Consider the following 21,717-nt stretch of genomic DNA (forward strand, 5'->3'; position numbering starts at 1 on the left):
ATTTTCTAATACAAAATCTAAATTTTCCCTTATTATCTTTATCTTTACTCAGACTGGGCCCCGCCCAATCCATATTGCATATGGCCCCGCAATTGTTAGGACTGGCCCTGTTCAAGGCTATCTATTCATCTTTTAAATTTGAAATATATATATTTTATATATATAAATATATTATTGTAAATTTGAAATATATATAGGCCTATGAAGAAATTTGACTGTAATATTAGTTACATTCCATCAGCAGTTACACACACTCTCACATGACACGGAGGTAGTTTCAATAAACAAAGATTTTTATTTTTCAGCAGTAAATAATCAGCAGTACCAGAAGGATTTTAAGTAACAGTAATACTTCAAACAGAAAAACTGTTCACAAAATATAGTCTACAAGAAATCATTGAAATTTGTTCCTGTAAATCCATGACACAAATTGATATTTTCATGTTTCTAATTAAACCAACAATGTGATGACAGCTAGTTTACATTTCACTATCACATTAATACAATATCACAGTCTATGACAAAACTTTGCATTAAAAAGCTTAATACAACTCTTTAAAATCTGTACATCACTGACGTTGTCAATTTACTATCCAGGTTCTGCCATGGATAGTTCCTTCAATACAGCAGACATTAAAATCAGTAAAGGACCACAAAATAAACTGTTAATCAAATACTGACTAATATTGTAAAATGTTTTATATGTTTAGAATATTTCTTCAGAGTTGAAGGTACCGGTAATCTATATCCTAGCTCAAACCTCCCGTAGGACTATGGGGGGAATGGCAGCGGGTAGGGTATGAATCTGGAACCATCGAGATGACCAAATAAAAGTCCAGCTTGCCCACCGCATGGCCAGGCAGCCATCCATCAAAGCAGTACTCACTTTAACAATGCATAGAAATTAAACAATTGGACTTAGTACATTTAAATAAACATCAGAATCGTTAATATATTTTTTTGTATGATTGCATATTTTCCTCAGCAGTAGATTTGTATTGCTTCTCATTTCAAGACTCTATATGTAATGAAATATTTGTGTGTGATTTATTTAAAATTAAAAAAAAAAAATTTAAAACTTAGATTGTGTATAATGCTTAAGAAATGAATCATTAAAATTAACAATAACATTTTTAACCCTTGTGGGTCATTTTGACAGCCAAAATTGTTTTCTTCCAAGAAAATATAAACATTTCTATTGTATATTTTTACATAAACTATTTTAACCAAGTAAGGTAACATAGAAAAAAATACATTAATGTTGAGTTTTCAAATGGAGCTGTTGTGAAACATGAAAGAACATTTCTATTTCAAGTCTTCTTGTTAAGCTGCTGACTTTGTTGCCTTTAAATTGAACCCTCCTCCTGTAAACCTCGGTGCGTCTGCTCGCTGGGATATGATTGGAGGTCCTCCTGACTGGGTTAATGCTTTGTCTCTCTCCCTAGAAGAAAAAAGTGTTGTTTTTTTTATTTATAAGAGGATATACACTGTTTCAAAACAAAGTCATACCATAACAATTGATGATTTAAAACAAGTCTGTTGTATAACAGAGATACTGTTAAAGAATGATCCCAAGATGGAAAGTATGATGAATATCAAATTGAAAGAGTACATCACATTAGATGAATACATCACATCATAGTGAATGAATATATCACACTGAATACATCACATCATAGTGAATGAATATATCACACTGAATACATCACATCATAGTGAATGAATATATCGCACTGAACACATCACATTGAATGAATACATCACACTGACTGAATACATCACATTGACTGAATACACCACATCATAGTGAATGAATACATCACATTGACTGAATACATCACATCACAGTTTAATGAATACAACACATTTACTGAATACATCACATCGTAGTGAATGAATACATCACACTGAATACATCACATTGACTGAAAACATCACATTGAATGAATACATCACATTGAATGAATACATCACATTGAATGAATACAGTGGTTTAGGGGAATGTCCTAACATGAATATTTTCAATTTCTTTGTTTAAAATTCTCTTTGAAACTTTTAAACTAAAAACACAAATCAGCTTACTTGAAAATTTGTTCCTTTTTCTTCTGCATGAAATACTTCTTTTTAACTTCCTGTAGTTCTCTGGCTATCCTTTCTATCTCGTATTTATACTCTCCAACCTGAGCCTCATACATGTTCAGTTCAGAAACCATTCCCTGCAGAATGAACATTCAATACTTCAAGATCTATTTCCTATTTATCAAGCCAAAAAAGTGGATTAAAAAAAATGCAAAGACATCTCTTATGCTGTCATTTGATTTCTCAAAATAATTCTAATAATGAATTTCAATTGTTTTAAAAACTGTGACTGTCTACATGGTTTCTTAATGTGTAAGCAATCACTTACTTTAACTGACAGAGAAGGGAGAGGCAGGAGGCTCTAGAACAGCAGTTCTCAACCTTTTAAGCTCGGCCACCCTTTTTACAATCCCCCACTCCGCCGCGATACCCCCACACACACACACATACACACATGCAGCAATAGAAGAATAGACAAAAACAATTCATTTTTTCAATGGTCTTAGGTGACCCCTGGCTAATCGTCAATCGACCCCCAAGGGGGTTTTGCAACCCACAGGTTGAGAACCCCTGCTCTAGAATGAGACAGTGGGAGATCATTTACAAAAGTCTCAGTACATAAATTTGAAACCAAAAGAAAATTCACTGCTGAGGACAAACATAAACGGCAAAAAGAAAATCTAAATCAACTCCCAATGGACAATTGGTTATGTCTACATTGCCAACATGAACATGCACTCCTCATTAATTCTTGGACTTAAAGACAAGCCTTATTATTATTTTATTATTATTATTATTATAATTATTATTAAAAACACCAACCTTCATTTGTTTTGTTTTTTCCTTGAGGGTCTGTTGATAAATGGTCAATTGTTCAGCCACTTCAGGACCAGGCTGTCGAGCCAGTATGTGCTTCAGTTCAAGGTACAGCTTCTCTTTTTCTTGAATCAAGAGTTCCTTCTCAACCACTTCCTCTGTCTTCTGGATCAACCTCTTCTGGAGTGTGTGAATCTTTTGTATCATTTCAAAGGTGGATGGGTCACTGCCCTAAAGTATCATGAACAAAAATAGATCAAAATCTCAACTCACTATTTTTTATAAAAAAATATTCCCTGAAATAATAATTTTATGGCCAGGATAGTTTCCATTTCAATACATATTTTTGTAACCAATTTTATATACAAAATTAAAAGAATAAATTTAAACATTATTATATTATTTATAAACTAATGAAACCAGTAATAAGAGGCTATAATAAGTATTGGAATAGTGGAGATTCTCTTTCATGGCAGAAAAACTATAAATAATACTACTAGATTTAGATGTATCTGGTGTACAAGATCAAGGAAGAGTTGATGATCTTTGTTTTTTAAAAGGTGTATAATAACTTGGGTACACTTTTTAGCTCTGAAGAATCAAACTTTCTGAGCTCTTCCATTTGTAGCACCAAATAATCTCAAGATGGAGGAAGCAGTTTACTTTCACTCTAGGACTTGTATTTATTTTTCAAAATACTTGGGCAACTCATTAGTTGTAATGATGGAAATTGAATATGAGAGTTGACTGACTGAGATATTGTTAAAATTATAGCTTAATTATTTTATTCTATTGGCAGCGGTGAGATTCCCATTAGCTTTTTTTTGACATTGTTTATTGTGAAAATTTCCAATATTAGGCAGGCTTGTAATTTGAATCAATATTTTGTAGGAAATAGATGAATATCTGTATTAGTGATTTTTTAGTCAAAAAGATGGTACAGTCATATGAAGTGGTGCCATGGAATACTCACACCAAATTCAACAAACTTACTTCCAATTTTCTCCATCGGTGAATATTCATTGGGTTCTCCAGCTCTTCCTCTAAAGCTTTGCAGCGAGTTCTCTCCCTTAGAAGCTCTCGCTGAATGTGATAAACTTCTCTCCTAAAATCAACATAAATGCAGCCCTGTTATTATCTTTGACTTTGTACTTTACAATGACACTAACTTCAATGTTATAAAATGCTGCTTTACTATATTTAGAAACTATAATTAGCTAGTGAATTTATTAAATGAGCCACACATTATCATATGTTATCTTATAAAATACAGACTATTACTTCAAAAAATAAGAGGATTACAGATTCTCTTTAAATAATTATCAAAACAGTAAGATTTTAGTTAAGTAACCTGTATTAAAAATAGAATTCATCAATCTAGTCCAAATCTCCCACAGGATTACGGGGGATGGGAGCAGACAGGGTTTGAACCCGGACCATCGATAAATCCAAAAGACAGTCCAGCGCGCAAACCACACGACCAGGCAGCCATCCTGAAAACTTTTGCAAGATTTACCTCAAGTCTTCAACGTTGGCAACACTCTTCTGTAGAATAAATTTCTCTCTCCTCATTTTCTTGATCTCCAGCTTTAAGATGCGGATATCTTCAATCCTCTGATTGTACTGAACCTCTCCCTTGTTCAACACCGACTGCTGGATTTTGATTTTCTCATACAGAAGAGCCAGCTCATCATTACGTCTGACTAGCTGAGTGCCGAGTATGTCTCTCTCACTGATAACCTGCAATTTAAGTAGGATACTAGCATGAATGATATTGATAAGAGATGAAAAAACAATTGAGATATTATGATAATTATTAAACCGAGCTTATCTAGAGACAATGCATAGAATTAAAAATATGAAAATTCAAATAAAGTAAGTTATTATAATACCAGTTCAATATACAGAAAAAAAAAGTTTAAAAAAAAAGCTTAAAACAAAATTAATTTTGTAATTATTTATAATAAATTTCTATTATAATGAATTAGATAGGTTGAAAAAGCAAAGAAAATTAATTAACATAACATATTATTTAAGGCATAGTCTATTTTCATCATGTATTGAGAAACAATGAAGTATTTGACTTCCAAATGTTTGTCTGTCCAGTAATTTAACACTGTAAAGTTTACAAAACCATTTCCTTAAGAGAACTGTATAGTCTAGTTGGAAGAACATTAGTGCTGGTCACTAAGGAGAAGCAGAAAAGAAATGAGGTCACTTACCTGGTCAAGCTCTTTCTTCTGACGAATTCTCTCAGCATCAGACTCTCTAATAATCATATTAAGTTTCTTCACTTCTGACTCTCTTTCTTTGATTTGAGCATCATTTTCTATTGCTTGCTGTTTCATTTTCTGCAATTCAGCCTGAATGCACCAAAAAAAAAAACAGCAAATTTTCATATTTATTTAAACCATTCTTTATGTTTTAATATACTTGTTCTACTTCTAGCCAGCTTTATTGCTGCTGAGCTGTGAGCGCTTTTGCAGACTGTGCCAAGGAAAAAAAGTGTGCTGTTTTCTTCAGTTGTTCAGCACTGCCATACAGGGTGTTGGTTATGTTGGGCTGTAGTGGCAGTAGGGTCTGCCTAGGGTGGATTAGGGAGGAGCATTCAAAGAGGATATGGTTTACGGTTTCAAAGGGGTGGGTGCAGTGTCTGCAAAGGGAGAGTTGTGTGGAGTTTCTTTTGTTCAGGTGGTAATTTAATAGTGGTGTGTGAGCTGTTCTTAGTTGGAAGATTGTAGATTGTTCTTTGCTATGGAGGAAGTTAATACTGTCCAGTTTGTTAGGCATAGTCATTTCTTTGTACATGGCTCTGCCTGTGTTTCCTGATGCCCATTGGTTGAGTCACTCCTCTTTGTGATTGTTGACAAACATTGACCTTAGGGTGAGGTAGTTTACAGGTCTATCTGGTTGTTCCATAGATGAACCTGCCTTTGATAGCTTATCTGCCTTTTCATTTCGCATGATGCCAATGTGTCCAGGGATCCACTGTAGTGTGATGTTGATATTTAATTTTGATATCATCTGATGGATTATCACAATGAGTGATAACAACAAACCAACCCAACAAACACCCAGCCTACACTAAATGTTTTAATATACAAATTAGACAAAACTGTTTCGTTAGACATTCTATCAATTTACCTTGAGAGTTTCCTTCTCCTTCTCCACTTGTTGATTGGTCAGTGTCTCCTTGACTAATGAAGCTTCCTTGGCCTGAATTTCTTCTTTGAGCTGGTCAATTTGGTGGGTCATAATCCTCAGCTTACGCCTCATTTCTGTGATTTCATCCTTGAAAGTTAAATGAATTGATCAAAGTTTCTCATTACGTAATAATGAATATTTAGATTAATAGCAAAATTGTAATTAAAATTATCATTAAGATTTAATGAGATTGTGAATGAAATTATAAGTGACTTTTGCATTGTTACAGTGATGAAAAATATGATTAAGTTGTATTTGAAACTGTGACAGCAATTATAAATAGAGTATGCAACTGAGATTCTACTTCATCCATTCAAAAATTAAACATTTTCAAAAAGTCCCGTTCATGGAAGCTATTCGTGGGTACAGTAGCAGCAAGCTTGTTTGTGATTACCACATAAATGAGGTAAACTACAAATTTAAAAAGTTTTAAAAATTGTGTTGTAGTTTAAATGTTTGTTTTCACCTATTCTGGACCTCATTTAATATTGTATTTGCACAAGAACTTGAAAGTCTCAAGACAGTCTGGAAAAACAAAGACTAAGCCCTTAGCATTCAAGTCAGACTAATACACTGCTTGGTCATGGGGGACATTCCTGTATGCTTGCAAATCTTGGTGGCTGCTAACTGCAGAAATAAAGAGGACGATTCTAGCCATGAACTCAAGCTGCCATAGAAGGGATCTTAGGAATCACCTACAATGACTGTACCACGAATGAGGGAATCCAAAACAGGATCACTATTGAGCTTAGGCCCCATGATGACCTGATGACAACTATCAAAAAACACAAAAAGTAAAATTGTATGGCCATATTGTGAGATTCTTGAGACTCCCAAAGACCTTCCAGCAGGGAACAGTACCAGAGAAAAGAGAGAGGAGCAGACAGAGAAAGCAATGGGTAGACAAAGAAAGGACAGACCTATCAGTGAAAAATATTCTATTCAAAGCAAAAGACAGAGAGGAATAGAGAGAGAAAGTCGACACATCCTGTGTGATGACCCAACAGCCTAGGGATAGGTGAAGATGACTATTACATTGTAATAAAGAAATAGTTACCTGAGATTCAATTAAATTCTTGCTGTACAAATTTCGATCAGATCTTACAGCCTCATACAAGTTTTGCTGCTGTTTCAGTTTTGTCTCAGCTTCTGCTATTTTCTTCTTGTAATCAAAGATCTGCATCTCTCTAACTTTAACATCTTCCATGTGTTGAAGAACCTTTCAAACGAAAAACATATAGGAACACTTTGACAAGGTGAAAACCTCTTTGGCTCTGTTGAATCCCATTGATATATCATCTCTAGTTATATGGCAGATAGAATGCCTTTATATAAGAGACCAAAATGGTACCTTTTGTGTAAGGTCACTAGCCTCATTGATGTATCTATCTCTCTCTTTTTCTAATTGGTAGATAATTTTGCGCTGCTTCTGGGCCTCTTCCTTGTAGTTGGCGATTTCTTGTTCCAGATTCTTCTTTGACTGGTCATGTAGTTTAACCAAATGGAGTTGCTTCTGAGTTGCCCCAGCTGCCTTTAAGAGATTCTGAAAACAAACAAATATTATGGAGGTGTGAGTCTAATTGAAGTTACATTTAATTATTGAAGTACTTGTCAAGATGGAATCAGTTTATAAAACTTTGAATAGAAAAAGTATAAAAATAAAACACATAAAATGTAAAAAATAAACTTGGTAAAAAATTGTATCGAGTTGTATCGGTATGCTATTATAACATATTTTTTTTTGTGCTCTAGAGTAATTTTTTTCTTCCATGTTTCTGGTAGAGCTTTCCAAGCTGCCTTTATAGCTCAAGTTAAATCTCAGTTCATTGGGATTCAAATTGATATTTTCCAGTTGGCAGACAAGCATTGCATATTACTAAATCAAACCCCTCTAGCAATGAAGGTTTATAAGTCTTAATAAGTATATATTTTTTAATTTAATAATATTTTTTACCAATTGAATAACTCATCTTTACTGACATGATTGATGGAAGTAAAGTTCCCCTTTCAAACCTTGCGATCTATAGAGCAAATATGTTAAAGTTATCTGTTTCTGTGCCAACGGTTAATGAGCAGGGTGTCATGTGACCAGCACAATGGCCAACCGCATTTACTTTACCCAAAAAATGCCAGGTACCCATTAGATTTGGGTGAACTCAGGGGCACCCTAAAAATCCCTAAATTTAAAATCTCAGTCTTCCAGGACTCCTGGCTCAGAAGCCAATCATTAAACCACTCAACCACAGCGCCCCACTGATTGATGGAAGTATATCAAATAAAATGAAAATGTACAAAACCTTATTCAGAATATCTCTTTCCCGAACCAAGTCATCAATGGCCTTTTTGTCAACCTCGGCTTGTTTCTTAGCAGCTTCCAACTCTTTTAAAAAAAACACATTTTTGAAACTCTATGCATTAAAGTGAATATGCAATTGTTTAGTAGAGTATAGATTTTTGATGTCAATCTGTTCAAAACTTTTTTAGATAAGTTTGTCAGTTTAGCTCTCGAATTAATGTTTGTAATATTATTACAACACCTTGAGCCTACATTATGTTTGTTAACAGTGCTCTATAAATTAAATTATTATAATTGTTATTATTAAAAAATTTAATTATAACTACTTGAGAAGAAAAGGTCATACAATTTACTAATTAATTATTCACTATCAAATCATTTTTGAAAATGTTTTTTTAAAGTAAAGTAAATATGTACAAAGCTGATTTTTGTAATTGATTATTAATAGATATTTAGAGAACATTTTAAAAGTAATTTTCAAAATGTACCTCGTTCCAAGCCAGTGATCTGTCCTTTGAGCAGTTCTTTTTGTTGTTCTATGTCAGCCTTACTGTCCTCAACAGTTCTGAGTTTGCGTTGAACTGTCTCTCTCAGTTTGTTCTGACGCTGACTTTCATTTTTCAAATTGTTCAGTTCATCCTCTTTTAACTTGAGAGTGGTAAACAAGAAATACTTATAAATACCTAAATTTACTTTTTTTTTTTAATGTAAGGCGTCAGGCCTTTATAAATCTGAAATGTTCTCTGAATATGATCTATTTCCATAATAATAAACTTACCTTAAGTTCAGCTGCACGAGTTTGGTTTTCTTGAGCTAAGTTATCTGCACTGATCAATTGACTTTCATATTCAGAGGTAAGTTTCTGAAGCCTGTTATTGAGAACCTCTGCATCTTTAAGTGTCCTTTCACTCAATACCTTTAGAAAATTGTGGTATCAAAACATTTATACATTGATATTTTTATAATTTTGTGATATTCAAAATCTGTACCAGGAAAGAAAAAGTTTGTTTTTTTATAGTTTTTCTTTTTGATTTATAAATTAATTAATAATTTTCTGACTGTGTTTCTATTTCTATATTAAATGTAATTGCAATCTCCCTTATAAGTAATTGCAATCCACTAATTAGTTTTGATTTGCAGTCAAACTGCCATTAAAGTATACACTAGCACCAGCTGGAATAACCTGCTCAGTGAGCAGCCGAACATTTGGGCTCACATAGGTCTCACCAGCCACATAGGAGGCACATTACCCCAGTGCAAGGCCCTCAGTCCCCTGGATGAAAAAAGTTGTCATCATCGAAATATAAATATTCAAAAAAAATTGAAAGCAATTTGAAGCAACTTATATTTCTCTAAAGTTCTACAAGTCTATGGTGGTCAGTAGCAAGGATGATGTACAGTTCACTTATTTCCATGGCTAATGAATGTCTTCTGACCAATACAATGATCATATGGGGCCTAATTTCCCCTTCAAGCATGACAAGTATGTGGTCAACTCAGGGGCATCCTTAAATTTCCTGGCTTTACCTACATTTCAACTTGAGTTCCCCATAATCTGACAGCTTTAACTCTTTCTCTCCTAACTGACTATACCAGCGTTGATTCCACCAGAATGTGGTAAATAATTACGGAGAGAAAGAGTTAAAACTACCACAACTTTCATAGAGATGATAGAGAGCCAGTTATAATAAGAGAAAATATTGATTGCTGCAATGCCATAATAGTGGCTAAAGAATTTTTCTCTTGCTTTAAGCAAAGCTTTTGAAACTTAAAACAGGTACCTTATATTTGAAAAATAAAAATCAGAAACTAATTTTGTTTCCATGGTTACTGTTGTGTTGTAAAGTAAACAATGAACCTACCCTTTGCTCCTTGAGCTGTTGATCTAAAATGTCTTTCTCTTCTTTGTAGTGCTCTATTTGACTTTGCATCTTCTTAATCTCAGAGTTTTTGCTGTCGAGGTCTGCTTTCGCCTGGGTTAAGTCCCTTTCCAACTTGTCACGCTTACGCCCTTCTCTCTGGGCTTCGTTGTTACGCATCTGGATGTCAGTGTTGAGCTGTTCCACAACAGAATGAACTATTAGACCATCTATACAAATAGAACTAATTGATCTATTTATTTATCACTAGCATTTACCATGTACTTTATAAACAATTAAGCCAGACCAGTTTTGGTGAAATGATTGTTTTCCCCATATTGATCTTCTTATCATTTATCTGACCCAAAATCCTTTAAAGAAGGCTATCTTAGGACTCATTGCACAAAATTAAAAGAGGGGGGGGGGGAGAGGAGGATGTCCTAAAGGGAATAAAAAAAATGTTCTGGTTAAAATAAACAGCACATATTCACCATTTCAACTTAGTAAAGAATGGGTCTCAATTTCAACTTAGTAAAGAATGGGTCTCAATTTGAACTTAGTAAAGAATGGGTCTCAATTTGAACTTAGTAAAGAATGGGTCTCAATTTGAACTTAGTAAAGAATGTGTCTCAATTTGAACCTAGTAAAGAATGGGTCCCAAGTTCAACTTAGTAAAGAATAGGTCTCAATTTGAACCTAGTAAAGAATGGGTCTCAATTTGAACCTAGTAAAGAATGGGTCTCAATTTCAACTTAGTAAAGAATGGGTCTCAATTTGTACCTAGTAAAGAATGGGTCTCAATTTCAACTTAGTAAAGAATGGGTCTCAATTTCAACTTAGTAAAGAATGGGTCTCAATTTGAACCTAGTAAAGAATGGGTCTCAATTTCAACTTAGTAAAGAATAGGTCTCAATTTCAACTTAGTAAAGAATGGGTCTCAATTTCAACTTAGTAAAAAATGGGTATCAGCTTGAATGAATGAATGAGTACCAGTATGTAAGAGGTGAAGACTAAATGGTGTCAAAGAGTATCTCTATCAGACTGTTACATCAGAGAAACAAGGACAAAGAGCTATTAGAATTCACTTGCAGTTCTGTGTGGAACTTTTTTCGCACATTTATCAAACGAGTAAATCTAGGGTATCAACTAGTATCTCTATAAAGTTGTCATATCTGAAGATGAGCATTAGCTATCAGCCTATGTGTACATTGTGTACATAGTAACCTGTTGGATTTTCTCTTCTGCATCCGCTTTGTCAGCCTCCAGTTTCTGCTGCTGGGCCTTGGCCTGGGCAAGAAGGTCTCTCAGCTTTGTTATCTCAGTGAGCTGGTCATCTCGTTCTCTGGTCAAGTCTTCCTTGACCTTTAAAAGCTCGTTGACGCTGTGAAATAAATATCACATCAGGAAACTTGACATTGGCAAACTTAGCATACAAATCACAATATTAGGAAAGCACTTAGTTGACAAGCGTGAATGTATGCCCTAACTATCTATCTATCTATATATATATATATATAGTCAGATGTATGACATGACATTTAAAAGAAGTTATATAAATTGTAACGAACCTGTGATCTTGTCCCATTGAAAGTCCAGCTCCTTGTTCAACTAGTTTACTGAGTTGCTCAATCTCAGCCTTCAGTCTCTGAGCCGTTTCTTTGGACTTGACTTCTTTTTCATGAGCAGCATCAACCATCTTCCATGCTTTTTCAACTTCCTGTTTAAAAATGCAGAAACAGACTATTCAGACTACATCTCCAGATTATCAGAAATATTTCCGCTTGCTTGATTGTATTGCAATATATTAATTTATTTTTTATCCTTATCCTTTATATCTTGTCTTTCATCATAAGGGTGCTGTAATAGTTCGCATAACTAAATCCCACCATGTTTCCAAGTCAGCAGCTGTTCTTAGCAGGGTATCAAGAGAGAGGTCAATCCATTCTTTTTTGTTGTCCAGCCAGCTTTTCTTTGGACAACCCTTTCTTTATGCTCCCTCCACCTTGAAGAAAGACTTTTGATAGTGAGTCAGGTCTTACAATATGACCGAACAAGCTCAGCCTTGAAGGATGACTTAAGACATTGAGCCATGACTTACCATTAGACAGAACCAGCTCAGCTTTCGTCTCTTCACAGTGTTGAGATGTTCCTCCTTTTGCCAACCAGAGTGTTGAATTGTAACAGTAAAATCTCATTTGTCTTTTTTTTTCTGGTATCTGATACCCAGCATTTTTCTATAGCATTTACTCTCAAAAGCTTTTATTCAGTAAGACTAAGACTGCTTTATTGATCCTTACGGAAATTTGTTGTGATTACAAGGACTCTTTTCTCATATAAAGACAACACAACAGAATAATACACATAAATACAACAGACAACAGTATTCAACTTTCACAACCATATAGGAGTACAGAGACCAGAGGTGAAATACAGCTTTAATTTTACTTGGAAGCTGATTTTTCTCTGCCAGATTTTCCACAGTTTGCTCATGGCAGTGGATGCCAAGCTTATTGATCCTCCAAGCAATTTATTGCATAATCATAAATATCTACTATGATACACATTTAATATCATTATTATAAAAGGAAGAATTATTTAAATGAATAGCTCACCTTTTTTAAGGAGGCAATAGTGGACTGGTCATCTTGTGACAGCTTGAGTGCAGTGACCACTTTGGCTGAATTAGCCACGATTTCTGCATTGAGCTCACGACATTTTTGCATAAGTCTGCGCTCACTTTCATGAGACTTCTTGAGAGCTTTGTGAAGCTTTTCATATTCTAGACGAAACTTTTCTAGACTTCTATCTCCTGTCAGCTCTGCAAGCACCTGCACAAACAAATGAAATACAAAGACAATGAATAGCTGCAAGTAACTAACTAAAATGTTTACAGGGCATCACTTCATCAACAGCTTTCAATATGTTGCTAAGAAATGTGACCAAACTGAGGCAGCTGGAGAATTAGTACAAAGTCAGCAGCAGAATAATTATATATAATATGCAGATTATTGCATTATCCTCAGGGCTTGCAAAGATCTTCCATCAGGAAACAGTACCAGATCCATGAAGAAGAGGAAGACAGAGAAAGTAATAGAAAGATAAAATTAAAAATTGACGGGCCTGTCACTGAAAGAAATTCTATCCAAGGCAAAATACTGAGAAGAATGAAGAAAGTCAACAGATCTTAAGTGGTTCCCCAATGCTTCAACAGACTAAGGGCTTGTTGAAGGTTAAGGGTGAATATGCAAATTCATCAAATAATTTTTCTTCATTTTTTTTAGTTGAAGGTTAAGGGTGAATATGCAAATTCATCAAATAATTTTTCTTCATTTTTTTTAGTTGAAGGTTAAAGGTGAATATGCAAATTCATCAAATAATTTTTCTTCATTTTTGTTTTCAGAAAAAAAGAACAAAGAGTAATCTTAAGGAAGAATTTTACGTATTAAGTATGGCAATAACCATAGATGTAGGAAACCCTGCGGAGCCAAAATTAAAACTAAAAGCATTTGGTCTATGAGACCATCATATACTTTCAGTGACCATATAATATATGAGTAATGTGTTCATCTTCGATCATGAAGGAGGAGCTGATTATTATTATTATATCGACCATATATCTATATATCTTGAGTATATATTATTATATCTAGACTATATATCTTTATATCTTGACCATATATATATATATATATCTTTATATCTTGACCATATATATATATATCTTTATATCTTGACCATATATCTATATAACTTGATCATTTTATATCTTTATATATTGACAATATATCTTTATATCTTTAGTTTTAATTTTGGTCCAGCATATTTTCCTTTTTATATGATAGCTTTGTATCTCTATTCAGTTGCTTCTTCTGCAGCAGTAAATATTTCTATACTTAAATAAGAAAAATAACAATTTCATTTTAATCCTAACCTCACAGCATGAAAACCTAATAACACACTTTACCTAACTTTAGTATATTAAATGTCCTTCAAAATCTTGTCATTTATGGACCAGGTGAATAAGAGTCTGGTCAAAAGCAAGCTACTTATACTTTAATCAGTATGCTACACACTAACAGTGCCTGCAATTTCCATGAGATGATCCATATTATAGTCCTTTGGTGACTAAAGGAGGCCATAATACTTTACCCTCTTATGTCAGTTTCACAGTTTTCAGACTCAGTTAAAAAAATAGTGCACTACTGGATTGAGAAGTTAAAACTAGGAATTTCTAGGTGTACGCACCTCCTGAAAATCTTTCTCTAGTGCTTCAAAGGCACTATCATCGATTGGTGCTTTTTCCTTGTCTTTTTTCTCCTGACAGATAAGAAATTTATAGGTTTAAAAATAGTGTAAATATTCAACATGAAAAAAAAAATTTTAGGCTAGACATTTAATTTATAATTTTTAACAGCTTATCTCTAAAAAAATATCCTCACATATAAAAGACACAGCACAGCATATGTGTATTTAATATAAACAATATGATACTATTAGAATAATTATAGATTTCGTTTATAAGGGGAAAATTACTTTGCAGATCAACCTTAAGATCAATTTCCTTTTTTCTCCTAATTAGTTTAGAGTGCAATTTTTAAAGCTTTTAATTTGAAGTTTTACCTCCTACATTTTAAAGTTTAAAGAAAAAAACTTTAATTTAGTCTTTCATGTTTACAAAGTTGAATTTCAATAATTCATTAAATTTCTCTAGCTGATACATGATACATGTAAACTATTCCATGCTTTAATAATGTAGTATAAGCTCTAAATAGAATCTATGGTAATCTCAGCTTTTGGCATCAGTATTTGTTATTTACACCCCTGGCTAATAGATAATAATACCTATTAATTATAATAAGTAGACTGTAACAATAATCTTAATAAGTTAAGGAAAAGTATTAAAGACGGGTCTAAAAATACCTAGCCTCTTGTTTCACAATACACTTATAGTATACATTAATACAGTAAAAATGTAGTAGTGTATACATAATTATAAGAATATATGATTATATCATATGACCATATGATAATAAATAAATAATAATAATAATAATGATTCAGGATTCGGGAAGAAATAAGAACTGATTTAGTGATTACTGAAAGAAGTGGATCTTGAAACCCATATATTATTATTATAAATATTAGTGTAGCTCTAAACTCTATTTTCTAGATCAAGATCTAACTGGTTTACCTCTGTCATCGTGGATGTTGTTCAATAAAATGCGAAAACATAAATAAATATAGCAAAGTTATCCTCGATAAAATATATTTTACTGTTGTTTGAGGAAAGCTGTTGCTAGGGAAAATGTGTAGCTTCCCTTGGACGTCTTCATTGGAAGAGATATTTAAAGTATCCTTAGAGCACTGAACTATATAGATCTAGCATAATAAATTCAGCTGTAAATATTTACTTGGATGAAAAGAGATCTTTATCACATTTATCAGACTTCATCTACCTAGATCTAATTCTAATGTACGATGCACATATAAGTCTAGGTCGGGGTTGAGCTGAAATCTTTAAAAGAGTTCTTTAACTCTTTCAGCCTGTTGCTAAAATAGCAATGGATGCGGGCAAAAATGGCTACCAGTTTTTGTTTACAATAGGGTGATGAAAATATTTTTTATCTCATAAACGGTAAATCACAGATAAATAAAGTTATATATCAAATTAAAGAAAAGATCGTCACCAACACAACTATTTTAATCTTTTTGTAGTTTATTTAATTTGTATAGATGATTTTACAGGTTGAATAGGAAGGAAAAAAATAAAAGAGTAAAAAAAATTTTTTTTGTCTAGGTTTGTTATACATAATATATGTATAATATTGCTTGAAAAGAGTATATTTTGAACTCATTTTAAAGTAAATTCATTTTGATAAACATAAATGAAGTTTTTTTTCCTAATTTCTTGCTTATTTATTTTAATTTAATTTTTTTTCTAAATCGCATTAATTTTAATTAAACTACTTTTTTTTCCATATCTATTATAAAATAATTTTTTAAAATTTCTTTATTATTACAGTCAACATAAATTAGATATCAAACTACATAGATATGCATAAGAATTCCTTTTTACCCTTTCTTTATTCTCTTACATGTAAATAATTTGTAATTTCATGTCTTAGATCATAGTCATTTTTTTTTCGCAGATTTTTTTTCTTTGCAATAACATCAATATATACTCTCTATTTTGTTTGTATTGACCATTTTGACTAAATACTTTTTATTAATTAGAAAGAAGATTCATTTCTGAATAATTTGATATACAACACTTAAACATGCAGTGAAGATTATAAAACAGATATTACCTTAGACGCGTAGAGTTGTAAATCCAATTGGAAATCATTTTTGGCAAAAAACAATATCCAGTGAAATAGGAATAATATTTACATTTTACACACACACACACATATATATACATTTATTTACATTACATTGATGCTACTGCCACTACTTGAAAGCTATTGTTTTGCCAGATCCTCATGGTATAGACGAAAACAATGTTTCACACAGAGCCGAGGTTGCGACGGGCAACCCGAGCAAAAGAATCTAGTGCGCTTCCGTTGTGATTGACTCTTGCAATAGACACAAGGGCGATCATTCTCTTCATAATGAACAAGATGAGGCCCAGGTGCTATTTTGCTGTCAGCTTTAACAGTCTTCACTTTCACCTGTCTGGGAACATCACCCAGTGCAGTGGCAGCATCAACTAAACCATCAATTAAAGTTTCTTTAAATTTTTTTAAAGAAAGCTTTTTTGAAGGCTGGTCACATGTAACCTGTGTGGCATTATAAATGATGAGGGCATTAATCTGTGCAATTTCTAATATCCAGAAGAAGACTTTCTTCCACCATTTCATGCTTTTTCTAGAATGCACAGAATAATAAGAGAGCATTTGGTCTGCCCTGTCGCAACCATTCATCATCATATTGTAGTCGTGAACCATTTCTGGCTTCTCGACAACACTGCGCTTCTGTTGCACATTAATGATGCGATTGGTTGATTTTGTGGACACCATAATGCAAGGCTTCTTAGCTTTCTTATCCTGCCATGCCACACAAAGAGCATCTATACTGCCCACAGACTTGTAAAATTGAGTTTCTCTGTGACGCAGCTTTTGCTTCTTGAGCTCGGCAGGGAAATTTTTCCTAGCCAAGTTGACTGTCCCAGTATAATAAAATCTTTTCTGAGTTAGATATTCTAAGAGATCTGTTGATGTATAATATCTATCAGCAAAAATATGATGCCCACTTTGAAGTGGTTGTAGAAGGGTATCAAATATTTTGACTGCATGGCTGGTAATACTGTTGGATGAGTCTGAGTAAGAAGTGTCACTTCCATAATAAGTAATAAGATTTATCACATAACCTGTACTGCTATCACACAGGCCATAATTTTTTATGTGGTGCTTTTCAGGCTTACTAGGGTTGTACTGTAATGGTCCAAACCTGCCTTTAAATCCTATCACCATCTCATCAATAGCAACCTCCTCAAAAGGATAAAATGCCTTTTGAAAATTTGAACACATCATCTTTACGAAGGGTTCAACTTTATCCTTACCGACCGAGACCGCTTCACCTACATGCATCATGCTAAAGAACAAGAGCTCAAATCTAGCTCTTGTAAACATGGTATTAAACCATGGCTGATAATATATGTCTTTATTAGACCAAAAGTCCCTGACAGACTTTTTGTTTTGTAGACCTATCGAAATAAAAACTGCGAGAAACTTGTACATTTCTGCAACATTTGTGTCTGTCCAATTATTAAAAGTGGACCTGACAGTAGGAGGATTGTGTTTTTGAATCACAATTTTAGCATAATCATTTATGCTATCAACTAAAAAGGTCATGATACAACCATCTACTAGCCTGGTAAAAACATCAAATGGTGTAGAATCTCTTGTCAAATCTAACTCAGAATTGACTCCACTTTTAGAAGGCTGGGACATTCTAAATGTATTGGCAGTACTGACAGGACAATTGTCAGCAACCCTCTCCCATTGCCACCCATCATTATTACCACTAGTTCTAGGTCTAAAATCATCTGGTTCTGGAATTGTAGCAATAATACCAGTCCCATCATTGTTAGTTTCACTGCCACTATCACTGTCAGAATCTGAGTCAACCACAGTATCATCATATCTAGCTCTTTTCTTCTTCACAATGTTATCATCTACACCATGATTTTCTGGCAAATATGTTGAATCATCTTCACTATCACTATCACTAGAACTTTCTAAAGCTAAAAACAATTGAGTAGCTTGTGCTACCGTCAATCTTTTAGGCCTACCACTAACACCACTGCATCCAGGCATAGCATCCATGTTTGTTTATGTTTACTAAGCAACACACTAATTAAAATATTATTAAAACAAAAAAATAATCCAGGTTATTGCACAAAGACGCTTAAAAAAGGAAGGTTTCGTTTCTTTTTACTATTTTTGTTTTTAGAAATAACTTTAAAAACTCTAACTACAAGAAACGGACTAATTTTAGAAGCCACCCCCCAAAAGCCAGTATACTGGCAAACCAGGCTATGAGGTATAGCTGTTTTGCCAGTATACTGGCAAAACAGGCTGAAAGAGTTAAAATTCTTAACTGCCCTGGGCCTTCACGTGTGGCTCAGATATTGGATCTGGCAGAACTGTTTTCACTAACAGGAGAAGGGGTTAAAACGAGTAACTGGCCCCTAAATAAGAAAGCTTCGATCAGGACAGACTTGTTAGCCTTGGCCTTGCTACCCACCCAGGAGAAGAAAAACTCCGAATTCAAACCTCTGCTTTCTTACAGATATACCAAAACATGGTAAAAGTTTAGGGAGTCAATCAATGAGGCCACAGTAACACAGGCTTTCCGCCAGAGTATAGATTTATTGAATTATACCGCCCTCTGATAAATACATTTTGGTTTCCAGACAAGCTTGAGTCAGTGGCTAGCATTCATGGCGCGAAGGGGTTCAATGAACCCGGGCTCACAACTCTGTTAAGAAGTTGTAAAAACATTGACTTTTAAGACACCACTACTTATATGCAGTCCTAACTGAATCAAACGTTATGACATAATTATTTTTTTAAGAAAAAGGTACGATCTTTACATTGGAATGTCTTTACATTTAGATTACTCATTTTTGTCACACACTAAATTTGTCTTATTGGCTGGAGAGGAGCCCATCAAGATGTTCTTGAACCCGGAGTACTAGTGTGATATTTACTTGTGTAGCAGGCGCAGTGGTTACGGCCTATAGTCCTCGCAGTACTGGGTGTGATATTTACTTGTGTAGCTGGCAGTGGTTACGTCCTATAGTCCTTTCAGTAGGCCTACTAGTGTGACATTTACTTGTGTAGCAGGCAGTGGTTATGTCGTATAGATCTACAATCTCTGGCGATCACCTAAATTAAAATTTAACCTAACACTAATAGTCGAATATTTAAACTACATGCTTACATATTACTTCCTAATGTGTCTTAAAACGAATAGATATTAATTAATAATATCGTTTTATCCCGTGCTTTTATGAATGTGCGCTTATAATACTGTCTCTAAGAAGCACTGTCACTTGATTTCCAACATCAATTCGGTCCAACACCAAGCCGTGTTTATGCTATCTCCCATTTAACTCGAGCCTGTCTTTATGGTCCCTTAAGCTATGTCTAATTCAGTCTCTACTGTTTGTGCTTTCACCCAGACTGCTATCACATTGGATAGGCTAAATTGTTATGCTCCAATCAAGACTTATAACACACATGCCAGTCAGCACAGCTTTTCAGACGCTATTGAAAGAACTGGATATCGCTTTAGTTATCCGTTAAAACGTTTATTCACAGGGAAAATGGTCGTCGAGTCTTCTTCTCAAAGTGTCTCTATTCTGTCATCCCTTAAATCCTGCACTGCTGCGATAGCTTACAATCAAAACAAAAGGTCATGCCTGCTAACCTTTGTCTGAATAGATCCGACGTGAACATGACCTATATATGATTTTATAGTTTTAGACTTTAAACAAAGAGACAGCACCATTACGTGTTCTTTTCACGCTCCTACCGAGGATGGACGAACAAAGACTTGAATAATAAATAGAACTGCCTAGAATTAATCTTGTTTCAAGAAGCACACATAACTGAAATTGGGTTACATGCCAAAATTTCGTACAACAAAGTAGCGCTGACAAAATGGTGTCTTTAAAATAGTGCCGAGGAGAAAAAAAAAAACCGGGCTGTATCTCATATCAAATATGCCTTGATCTAAACATCATATTTATATCTGGAGGCAGCAGAGGTTTGAATTCTGAGTTTTCCTTCTCCCTCGGGCAGGAGGAACTCGTTAGCTTTAGGTGGCAACCAACCTTTTGTCATACACGTTAAGCTTCTAAACGTTATCAACGACAGCATCTCGAAGGTGGGGAGTGGGGCTGGGGGGTGCGAGACAGCGGGTAGATTGGTCATGAGGCCATAATCTCCAAAAGCACTAACACAGATTTAACAATATCTGTTTCAGAACAGAAAAGAAATAAAAAAAGATTCTAGAACCAACATGTTAGACACATGCAGATCTAGGTATTGTAAAAGACGGAATCATTTATTTCCTAAACAAAATGCTGTACATATTAGAATGACTGGTTGTTGACACGCAAGTCCTGGGTTCGATCCCCATACTAAAAAATTTTTGTCAATGACATATGAAATATAAATGTTAAATGTTTTCTTGGAGGTTCAGCGAGTGCCGATTTAAATTATTCTGACAGCGGATTCAAGCGGTGGTTGATTTTGAAACCAATACGGTGCCAATGCCCACACATTCACATCGTATGACCTCAAAACCATCCATTCGAATTACTTTTTTTTTTTTAAAAGATACGATCTTTACATTTAGATTACTCATTTTTGTCACACACTAAATTTGTCTTATTGGCTGGAGGGGGGCCCACCAATATGTTTTTGAACCCTGGCCCACGGGTACCTTGCTACGCCACTGGCTTGAGTAGACAGGTTTAGCCAATTCCCGTTAGTGCAAAAGGTTTTGGTAAAACTACAAATTCAATTAGCTTAATTGCTTAATTTGTAAGAAGGTTCCAGTGAAAGTCTTAAATATCTTCATTTCATCTTTACTTACTTACTTAATCATGTGCACTCCCAGGGGAGCAGAGAACTCGGTTCTGACTCCTGCGCAGCTTCCTTCATCTGCTCCCATGTCATTCCAGTACTGATGACTGACCTCTTCCAGGTTTGTTTGGGTCTGTCCACTTTCCTTGTGGGTTCCAGTCAAGTGCCTGCCTTGCAACATTGGTAGCTGGTTTTCGCAGGGTGTGTCCTATCCAACTCCATTTTCGTTTTGTGATGTCTTGGGCTATGGGCTTTTGTCTAGTTCTCTCCCACAAATCGACAGTAGCTATCTTTTCTGGCCACATAATTCCTAATATCCGGCGTAGGCATCTATTAACAAAGGTCTGGAGCTTTTCCATATGTT

General features: G+C 34.4%; 2 protein-coding genes across 2 annotated transcripts; both read right to left on the reverse strand.

The window, feature by feature from the left end:
* Window positions 1–275: 275 nt before the first annotated feature.
* LOC106051622 (cilia- and flagella-associated protein 58-like) lies at window positions 276–15,601 on the reverse strand. The gene is made up of 18 exons (XM_056003999.1): window positions 15,446–15,601; window positions 14,500–14,571; window positions 12,867–13,082; window positions 11,823–11,971; window positions 11,479–11,635; window positions 10,258–10,452; window positions 9,174–9,311; window positions 8,884–9,043; window positions 8,397–8,479; window positions 7,451–7,642; window positions 7,157–7,318; window positions 6,040–6,186; window positions 5,118–5,258; window positions 4,412–4,635; window positions 3,889–4,000; window positions 2,902–3,126; window positions 2,083–2,216; window positions 276–1,441 (listed from the first exon to the last, which is right to left on the reverse strand). The coding sequence occupies exons 1-18, from the start codon at window positions 15,452–15,454 to the stop codon at window positions 1,324–1,326; spliced, it is 2,634 nt and encodes an 877-aa protein (XP_055859974.1). The 5' UTR covers window positions 15,455–15,601; the 3' UTR covers window positions 276–1,323.
* A 1,114-nt stretch (window positions 15,602–16,715) lies between these two features.
* On the reverse strand, window positions 16,716–18,581 carry LOC129924275 (piggyBac transposable element-derived protein 4-like). Its single transcript, XM_056018512.1, has one exon. It carries the CDS (start codon window positions 18,579–18,581, stop codon window positions 16,716–16,718), a length of 1,866 nt encoding a protein of 621 aa, XP_055874487.1.
* Window positions 18,582–21,717: the final 3,136 nt, after the last annotated feature.

Source organism: Biomphalaria glabrata, chromosome 1 (assembly GCF_947242115.1).
Source record: "Biomphalaria glabrata chromosome 1, xgBioGlab47.1, whole genome shotgun sequence".
In the NCBI taxonomy this organism is placed as follows: Eukaryota; Metazoa; Mollusca; class Gastropoda; family Planorbidae; genus Biomphalaria; species Biomphalaria glabrata.